At 42.0% G+C, this 10,773-nt stretch overlaps 1 protein-coding gene across 1 annotated transcript in view; it reads right to left on the minus strand.

Annotated features, from left to right (window-relative positions):
• Nucleotides 1-10,773, minus strand: part of LOC107296245 (protein tweety homolog 1-like) — a 144,617-nt gene that overhangs the window by 117,731 nt on the left and 16,113 nt on the right. Inside the window, 1 exon segment of the mRNA XM_015825592.1 lies at nucleotides 3,004-3,176. Coding sequence (XP_015681078.1) covers nucleotides 3,004-3,176 — 173 coding nt within the window.

The following is a 10,773-nucleotide window of genomic DNA, read 5'->3' on the forward strand; positions in this document are numbered from 1 at the left end:
AGGCTTGAAAGAAACAGAGAAACCAATAATATTCTAGACAGTAAATGTCTGGAGGGGGTGGATATTGAGGAACTGGGCTTTGTAGCTTTTCTCTTAGAGAGGATATTGTAGAATTCCCACGAAAGCCACTTTGACTGTGACTTAGCTGCCAGTTGATACGTACACCTTGCATTTGATTGGTTTCTTCTAGCCTGCACTGCTAAATTAACTAGGAATTTAATCTTACCCTATTGACTGAACCAAGGTGATTGAACCGTTGCTTTAGAAACTCCCTCCCCTCCCAAAAAAATCTTGTTATGCATGACTGGCTTGTAAAGGATACCAGAATCCAAGAAGCTGAGCTTGGCTGAGTGTGGTAGATTTATGCATGCATTGTCTTGTGTGTGACCCTTATTTGTGAAATCATTACCTTGGCCAAGGATTAGTGTGTCCTTCCTTCGTCTAAAGCAGGGGTAGTCAACCTTGGCTCTTTGATGACTCGTGGACTTCAACTCCCAGAATTCCTGAGCCAGCACAGCTGGCTCAGGAATTCTGGGAGTTGAAGTCCACGAGTCATCAAAGAGCCAAGGTTGACTACCCCTGGTCTAAAGTCAAGACTCCTTTTTCAGTTGAGCTCAGCTGCTGGTGACTTCACAGCTGTTCCCATCTAGCTGTCTTGGCAGCAGCATGGAAATGATGTCACTGCCTTTTTCCAACGAGCCTTTTCCATTTTCCAGCCTAGACCAAAGCCCTGGGATTCTCTGGAGAATTCCCATTCAAATACTAACTCGATCTGAGCCCAGACAAAATTGACCAAGTGCTGCCAGCTGGCCAATCCCTAATCTATTACTCGCCAATGTTTTGGACCGTAGCTCCCATTTTCTTTGATCGTTGTCCTTAGTGACTATCTGGGACTCAGAGATCTTAAAAATTAGGTATTTTGGATGGAGAAATGGCATCTGTGATAGCTCTTGGAGTACAGGTAGTTCTCAACTTACAACCATTCAGACACTTGGCAATCACCGTGTAATTACGATGGTCTTGGTATCGTGTAATTGTCATTTGTGGCTTTCCCATCTGGCTTCCGACCAGCAAAGTCAGGGGGGGGGGAGCTGGATTTACTTAATGACCATGTGATTCACTTAACAACTACAGTGATTTGCTTAACAACTATTGCAAAAAAGGTCATAAAAAGTCAGCAACTGACTTGCTTAGCAATGGAAATTCTGGTCCCAATTTCAGTTCTAAGTCAAGGACTACCTGTAACAGAATAACAGAGTTGGAAGGGACCTTGGAGGTCTTCTAGCCCAACCCCCTGCTCAAGCAGGAAACCCTATACCATTTCAGACAGATGGTTGTGCAATCTCTTCTTAAAAACCTCCTGTGTTGGAGGGCCCACATGCAATGCAACCCTCTGGAAACTCTTAGATGGAAGAACTGTTAAGTCCGGAGAATAATGGCGCTTGAAGCAATGCATTTCCAACATGTCTTTATTCTCTGACTACAATCTACGAACAACCCGAGCAGAGGCACGCAGGCCTCTATTTATACCCTCTGATCCCCGGGCAATTCCAACCAATCACAAGGCGGTCTTTTCCCGCCTTACGCATGCGCGCAAGGCCGGCGCCGCTCAGTCTGGTCCCGGGCAGCTTTTGCAAATGCCCGGGACTCTTGCAACGTCCCGAGCCTGCTTCTGCAGGCTCAGGACACAACAAGAACAAATATATGTATATTCCCAGGGTAAATTAATTTTATCAGATAATCAACTGTCAAAATAGTTATGGAACTGAGCCTATAATTTTCCCTAGGCAGCTCCCCTCACTGACAACGGTTGGTGGGTTCAGATGAGCATTTCTGCGTCTTAGCGACTTGAAGATGGGTGAGCTTCACCTCCCAGAATTCCCCAGGCAGCATGGCTGGCTGGGGGATTGTGGCAGTTGAAATCCAATACTGTTTACAAGCAACCTTGCCTAAATTCATGTCCTTTGGATGTGTTGGGAATATACCTCCCAGAATTCCCTGGCCAATATGTCTTTGCTTGTGCTATTTAAGAATTATGGGAAGTGCAATCCTGAAACATCTGGAGGCCATTAGTTTGGAGAAGGTTGTTTGAGACACAGGAAAGGGGGCATAAGACCTTTCTATCCAATAAAGGCAAGATGGCTGCCTGATAGGTGAAACTGGGCTCTCATGCCCTAAGATTGAAAGTGAAAGTATGCTGGAGAGAGTAAGGATATGTAGCCATCAGGTGGGATCTTACCAACTCTTCAAGCCACTTGATCCAGAGTCTAAGGACTGCAATATAGGTAGTCCTCACCTTAGGACAGGGGTGTCAAACTTGCCGTGTCACGTGACGTGTCGCGACGTATCGTGACTTTTTTCCTCTTGCCGGAGCTGGGGTGGGTGCGGCTTCCGCATGACTCATCCAGCCCACGGATCGGCAGTTTGACACCCCTGCCTTAGGACCACAAGTGAGCCCAAAATTTCCATTGCTAAACAAGACAGTTGTTAAGTGAGTTTTGCCCCATTTAATGACCTTTCTTGCCATTGTTGTTAAGTGAATCACTGCATTTGTTAAGTTAGTAACCTGGTTGTTAAATGAATCTGGCTTCTCCATTGACTTTGCTTGTCAGAAGGTCTCAAAAGGGGATCACATGACCCTGGGATGCTGCAACCATCCTAAATACATGCCAGTTGCTAAGCCTCTGAATTTTGATCATGTGACCACGGGGATGCTGCAATGGTCATAAGTGTGTAAAACAGTCGTGTCACTTTTTTCGGTGCCACTGTGATTTCAAATGGTCACTAAACGCATGGTTGTAAACCGAGGACTACCTATATATCTCTTTACATCTGTCAGAAATTATTTTAAAGCAGATTCAAGCTGGACATTACAAACTTATCTTGAGGATTAAACCAGTTGGGTTTTCCTGACACCGAACCTGTTTAAAACTCCCATTTCATAGAAAATGGCATTTGTAGCCTAGTAAATGACAGCCACGGTGGGAAGGAGTCTTTCTTTACCAGCAGATGATAACCGCAGCCACACAGCTCCAGGTGACACAGCAGACCCGTTGTGTCTTGGTCTCCTCCTTATCTTCATTACTGCAGCAGCAAAAGCGGATCAGGTAGACGCAAATGAGAACTAGACTGATGGCAAAGCACAAACCCGAGACACTGGCCAGAAACAGAAGTGCCTAAAGAATGAACAGAGATTTTAAAAAATAAAAATAAGTAGCCAGAAGTTTTCAGCCCAGAGGTTAGGGTAAGAAAATACAGGTAGTCCTCGACTTACGACCACAATTGAGCCCAAACATTTCTGTCGCTAAGTTGAGACCTTTGTTAAGTGAATTTTGCCCTGTTTTACGACCTTTCTTGCCACAGTTGTTAACTGAATCAGTGTGGTGGTTAAGTTTGTTCAGTGAATCTGAATTCCCGTTTGACTTTGCTTGCCAGGTCACAAAAGGTGATCAGATATATTCTAGTTCTGATCTCTTAAATCCTTAATTTTATCACAAATCTTGTTTATTTCTTCTTCCACTACACACTATGTATCCTGATTAAAATCAAATATTAGTCTACCCTATACATATATAATCCATCCATCAATCAATCTCTTTAACCTAGCAAAGTAATATCAAACCTTAAATCATTTCAGGCTGTTAGGCAAAATTCAAATTTCATCCAAGTAATTATCATGCCTAAAAACACCCATATTATCACACAAAAACATCATCTTACTAATTTAACATGTTCAATTAATTATTGAGTCAATCCAGATCTAAAAGATTTTCTTCCTTCCATTACATAATAGTTTTCATACAAATAAACCTATTATTCTAAAAGTACATTCTTAGTCTATTTAAAATATATATTCTAGTAATCACCCATTTTTCTCTTACTTCTAACTCTAAATCTTAATCCTTAAATCAGTCCATAGTTCTACAGTGCCTTTTAATCCATCCCAAATAATTTTAAGTTTCTCTTTTCAGTCTTATTCTGGCCTTCTTTTTGTGCCAGGCAGGTTTCCATAACAAAGCTTCCCTTTCAGCCGATAGATCTCCTTCTGTTGCTTGTAATGTCATTTGAGTCAATAAACAGCATCCCTGTTAGGAAGTTTCTCTTTAATTCCATGTTGCTTCTCTCCTTGATTAGTTTCCATCCATTGTTTCTTGTCTTGTCTTCTGGTGCTTTGGAAAATAAGTTGACCCCCTCTTCTTTGTGGCAGCCCCTCAAATACTGGAATACTGCTATCAGGTCACTCCTAGTCCTTCTTTTCTCTAGACTGGCCATACCCAAATCCTGCAACCATTCTTCATATGTTTTTGTCTCCAGACCCTTAATCATCTTAGTTGCTCTTCTTTGCACTTTGTCCAAAGTCTCAACATCTTTTTGTAATGTGGTGACCAAAACTGGATGCAGTATTCCAGGTGTGGCCTTACTAAGGATTTATAAAGCAGTACTAATACTTCATGTGGTTTTGTAAAACTGTTGTAAAACCTAGTCATGTGACTATGGGACACTGCAAATGATCATCAATCCCGGCTGATTGCCAAGTGCTTGACATGCAGTCATGTGACTGGAGGAGGCAGCCATCAGAATTTCGGAACTGGATCATAAGTGCCCCCAAGGAGGTCCATCATAACATTGAATGGTCACTAAGCAGCTAATCATAAACTGAGGACTACCCATATACCATAACATAGGCCTTGTCTGTTTCTAGCATTCTAACTGACTCCAACCAGCGTGATTTCTGAATTGTGATCTGCAGCTTAGCATTCTGATCAATTGTGGTTTAAGTAAACCATGGATTAGTGCAATAGATGAATACAGGCAAAGAGACACTCAACTGCATTATGGGAAATATAAACAAATATAAAAGGTCTCACTGAGGCAACCTTTTAAATTGTCCACAATGCCGTTGAATGAGACTTTGTTGCAGACAACCTGGGCACTGTACAAATTTAATTGGCTAGGCAAGAACTGCGTCAAAGAGGGGGGTAGAGGGAGCAGATGGGCATTAGGATCTCCCTGCTGCCCACCGAGTAGTAGCCAGGACTCCCTGCAGCAGGGCTTAGTAGTGGGAGATTGAAAGATAATCTGACCATTGCTTACTGGAGCCACAATGAGGTATTAATTAAAGTTCTAAGAAGTCTGCGCAAATGAACTGTACCATAGCCAGGTGTAAAGAGAGCTGTGAAGAGGTGCCAGGTAAAAAGCTGTAGCTAGGATATTTTAAAGAACTGTAAAAAAAAAGACTTGTGGCACAGAAGAAGAAAAGGAGTTTTGTTTAGATGTCTCCGTTCTGTGTCTCCAAAAAGGTTAGAAAAAGACATCCCACGTTTTACGTGATCGGAAATCTCAATTTTTTTAAACTGAATTACCCAACACTGAGTTGAAAATGTTTACATAGCCTGCACATTTCATATCTACGTCAAATACAGGTAGTCTTCGACTTGTAACTATTCGTTTAGCGACTGTTCGAAGTTACACCAGCCCTGAAAAAAGTGACCTATGAGCAATCCTCACATTTACAACTCTCAGCAACCCTACCTTTGGGTGCTTGGCAACAAGTATGTATTTATGGCGGCTGCAACTTCTCAGGGTCATGCGATCACCATTTACGACCTTCCCAGCTGGCTTCCAACAATCAAAGTCAATGAAGGAAGCTGGATTTGCTTCATGACTGCATGATTCAGTTAACAAATGCAGAGGTTCGCTTAGCTATGGCAAAGCTCATAAAATTTCATATGACTCACCTAACAACCATAAAAAAAACAGGGGTGACTTACTTGACAACTGCCTTACTTAGCTAGGGAAATTCTGGCCCCAATTGGTGTTGTAAGTCAAGGACTATCTGTGTGCAATTTTGTGATATCCACGGTGTTTTTTAAGCAATGAGAAAGTGAGAAAAAACCCAAATCAAACAGGATTCTCTATGGAGATTCTCAGTCATGATTGCCCCAAAGGTGCTTTTTCAGGAGGCAACTGGACTTTCTTGTTTTTCTTTGAAGACATTTTGCTTCTCATCAGTAGCCCTTTCTCAACAGAGGGGGAGGGATACAACATCATCTATCTCCAGTCTACAACACAGTCTTTTCAGCAGTTCCAAGAAGGCTCTACACCAGGGGTCTTCAAACCTGGCCCTTTTATGACTTGTGGACTTCAACTCCCAGAATTCCTCAGCCAGTGTGCCTGGCTGAGGAATTCTGGGGGTTGAAGTCCACAAGTCATAAAAGGGCCAAGTTTGAAGACCCCTGCTCTACACCCATTTGCACCACTCAGGTGACCTTGAGGACATAGGTAAATCTCCAGGTGACCTTGTCAACTCTCTAAAAGAATGCAAATGACCAGCTGTCTGCAAGGAATATAAATCCTTCCATTGCCCCACCATCCAGTCAAAGATGAAGAAGCTTCTTGGATGAGAAGTGAAACATCTTCAAAGAAAAACAAGGAAGTTCAGTGGCCTCCTGAAAAAGCACCTTTGGGACAAACAGGATTCTGGTAATTGGGCTTGGATGCTATGATGGAACTCAATACTGTATCTGTCTGGAAGGCTGAAATTCAGGTTATGATTCTAAAACATAAGGTAATAAGAAGTAGAATTGAGAAAACAGCTCTTCCCTTATAATGTTACTACACAAATATAGTTGTTTTTTTCAATTCAATGTCCTCCAGTGATGTTAGATTATAATTACAGGTAGTCCTTGACTTACCACCACAATTGAGCCCAACATTTCTGTTGCTAAGTGAGACATTTGTTAAGTGAGTTTTGTCCCATTTTACGGCCTTTCTTGCCACAATTGTTAAGTGAATTATCGCAATTGTTAAGCTAGTAACACAGTTGTTAAAAGAATCTGGCCTCCCCATTGACTTTGCTTGTCAGAAGGTTGCAAAAGGTGATCACATGACCCCGGGACACTGCAACCGTCATAAATGTGAGTCAGTTGCCAAGCGTCTGAATTTTGATCATGTGACCACGGGAACGCTACAAAGGTGAAAAACAGTCATAAGTCATTTTTTCAGTGCCGTTGTAACTTTGAACAGTCACTAAATGAACTGTTCTAAGTCAAGGACTATCTGTACTGTAACACCTACTCATCATAGCTATTTTGAAAACCCTAATTTAGGGATTTTTGTTTTAAATACAAGGAAAACTATCTTAAATGTGAACTTTGACTCCTCTGCAGTCTGATCAGTCCAAACCCAGAAGGTTTTGGAGATGCATCCTTGCCAAGTACTCTTCCTGATGGGTCAGCCATGTCTGGTCCATATCTGCAGCTGGGACAGGAAAATGGCTTCCACCAACTGACTCTGTCGGTGGGACTAATGTTCCTTTTCTTAAAAGAGCATTACTAGAGAAAGTATGCCAAGGAATTGTCAGATTAGTAAGTGCTCAACTTATGACTACAACTGAGCCCAAAATTTCCATTGCTAAACAAGGCAGTGCTTAAGTGAGTTTTGCCCTATTATACAAGATTTTTTTGGCCCAGGTGTTAAGCAAATCACTCCAGTTGTTAAGTGAATCATGCAGTTGTTAAGCGAATCTGGCTTCCCCCCATTGACTTTGCTTGTCAAAACCAGCTGGGAAGGTTATAAATGGTGATCACATGACCCCTGACAATGCAACCATCGTAAATACATGCCAGTTGCCAAGCACTTGAATTTTGATCTTGTGACCCTAGGGATGCCACAAGGGTTGTAATGTGAAAAACAGTCATAAGTCACTTTTTTCAGGGCTGTTGTAACTTTGAACGGTCACTAAATTAACGGTTGCAAGTCGAGGACTAGCTGTGTATTTCACTTTTTTCATCTCTTCGTTGGAGTTGTATGTACAGGTTGTATGTACAGGTTAGTCCTCAAGTTACAACTGTAATGGAGCATGCCCATCAGTCATAACTTGTGATGGTGGTAAAGCGGGTCAGTCACATGATCAATCTGATTTTTACGACCTTTTTTGTGGTGTTATTAAGTAAAGGCCGTGGTGATTAAGCGTATCAATGGTTCACTATGACCGGGGTTTTGCCCAAAAAATAAGTAAATGTTGGTTTTTTCATAAAATGGGGTTATGTGACTGCAGGACGCTGCGAACGGCAGCAAATGTGGCCATGTTGCCAAGCACCTAAAATGTGGTCATGTGACTGGAGGGGGCGACTGTCAGAATGTTGAATCCAAGTCATAAATACCACCAGGAAGGTCCATTGTAACTTTGGACAGTCGCTAATTGACTCGTCATAAGTCAAGGACTACCTGCCCTTGATTTGAATCATGACTCAAATTGCAAGCTCTGCATCTTTGGGGCAGGCCTGCAACATGTGAAATACATGTGGACAAGGCAAGGGGCTTGTGTTGTGACTGTGACATAACATCACTCTATCCCCCAAAGCAACCCTGGATTGTTTAATCAATATGATAAATAAATAAATAAGGGAAACTTTCACACAGACTGAAAACCAGCACACTAGGAAAATAACAGAGATGAAAAGTTGTCTCTCTGCTGTCCATCAATCTTTTGAAAAATAACAACAAAACAAGAATACACACATGCAAGATGTTGTTTTCTAAAAAGGTGCATGCCAAGACAGGGCCTATAGCCCAGCTGATTTTGCTATGCAAATAAGAATTGGCCTGATTGAAAGGAAACATGGCAGCCTCTTTTCTTCCTTCTAGGTAATGAATGTGTGTATGAAATCATAATAATATAGAAAGGATACAGCTTGTATCACAGCATAGTTTTCATCATTCTGAACACCTGTTTCTTAATCTTGGCATCTTAAAGAGGTGTGGACCTCAACTCCCAGAATTCCTCTGGCTGGGGAATTCTGGGAATTGAAGTCCACAACATCTTCCAGCTTCCAAGGTTCAGAAATATTGTTCTGTGTTCACACTGTATTGCAGTGTGCAGCCAAAAAAGCTAAATCTTGGTTGTATAAACAGAGGCATAGAATCAAAATCACGTGAAGTGTCAGTACCACTTTATAAAGCCTTAGTAAGACCACAACTGGAATACTGCATCCAGTTTTGGTCACCACGTTACAGAAAAGATGTTGAGACTTTGGAAAAAGTGCAGAGAAGAGCAACTAAGATGATTAAAGGCTTGGAAACTAAAACATATGAAGAATGGTTGCAGGAACTGGGTATGGCTAGTCTAGAGAAAAGAAGGACTTGGGTGACATGGTACAGTAGCAGTATTCCAGTATTTGAGGGGCTGCCACAAAGAAGAGGAGGTCAACTTATTTTCCAAAGCACCAGAGGGCAGGACAAGAAACAATGGTTGGAAACTGATCAAAGAGAGAAGCAACCTGAAATTAAGGAGAAACTTCCTGGCAGTGAGAACAATTAACCAGTGGAACAAGCTTGTTTTCAGAGGTTGTGGGTGCTTCATCACTGGAGGTCTTGAAGAAGAGATTGGACAGCCACTTGTCTGAAATGGGGTCTCCTGCTTGATCAGGGGGTTGGACTAGAAGACCTCCAAACTCCCTGCTTTATTCTGATTGATTGATTGAACCCTCTTGGCCACTCCCCAGACAACACTGATTTAACTAGCAAAAATCCACTCTTGAAGTTTTTTAGACAATTTCCTTTTCTTTCAGGATTACCCAACACTTGTAGCATTCTCAGTTCTGTGTGTTAAATGGAAAGAACTATTTCATTCAGTATTTTTCTTAGCTTCTGCTGCCTAGAAAAGCTTTATATTAAAGTACATGTACATTAAGAAATACACTGTGTGGCAAAGCAGATTAGTTGTAGCATCTCACTTCCTTGCTAAATACCTGTGTCTGTCAAGGCTTTCAAAAATTCAAAGAAATGTATTTGCGATTAATGACAGTCTGATGTACAGTATTTGCCCTCTCTACTTAATGAGGCAATAGCTAAGCTGATGTATTTCCACATGCCTTTGCAGATACCTGTTAACCTCAATTAATTTTTTTTTAGCTCAGCATCTTGTGCAAACACAGTCCATTTGGTTAGGTTATAGGTAGTGGATTGTGCAAAGCCAGCAAATGAATTAATTCAGCAACCAGGTTAAACAGACTGCAGGCTCCAGCTATCACACCTAAACAAAGCCTTGAGGAATTCCAGCACAAACGAGTTTAACAGTTTATATCCCCAGCTCTAATACTCCATGCTCCTTCTCGAATGCAACTCTTTTAAAGACTGGGATGGTGAAGGAGAAGCTAATTCCCATGGGAAGTACAGTGGTACCTTGGTACTCAACTGCTTTGAAACTCATCGAATTTGGTATTCAACGTATTTGACATAAAATTTTTGTCCCCAGTACAGGTAGTCCTCGACTTGCAACCACAACTGAACCCCAACTTTTTGTTGTTAAGTGTGACATTTGTTGAGTTTTGCCCCGTTTTGCGACATTTCTTGTGACAATTGTTTTTAAGTGAATCACTGCAATTTAAAGTTAGTAAATTTGGCTTTCCAATTGACTTTATTTGTCAGAAGATCGCAAAAGGGGATTGCATGACCCCAGAACATGGCAACCGTCATAAATATGAACCAGTTGCCAAACATCCGGATCTTGATCACATGACCACAGGGATGCTGCAAAGGTCGTAACTGTGAGAAATGGTCATAAGTCAGCTAGCACCAGCTGTCAAACGGCTTGATACCTTTCCCCTGGGCATAAGGGGATAGGTGAGCTGCCCGGGGTAGGAGTTGAGTTCCCGAGTCGTCCTATATGGACGATGTAGGTGAGAACTCCTCCGGAGCCCCGAGGATTCTCCGCGATCCAGGACGCCTTCGCTTCGGCGAAGCTAGAAGCCGCCGCCACTGCTGCAACTT

This window comes from Protobothrops mucrosquamatus, unplaced genomic scaffold (genome assembly GCF_001527695.2).
Source record: "Protobothrops mucrosquamatus isolate PMUCROS unplaced genomic scaffold, P.Mucros_1.0 scaffold2706, whole genome shotgun sequence".
Classification (NCBI taxonomy): domain Eukaryota; kingdom Metazoa; phylum Chordata; class Lepidosauria; order Squamata; family Viperidae; genus Protobothrops; species Protobothrops mucrosquamatus.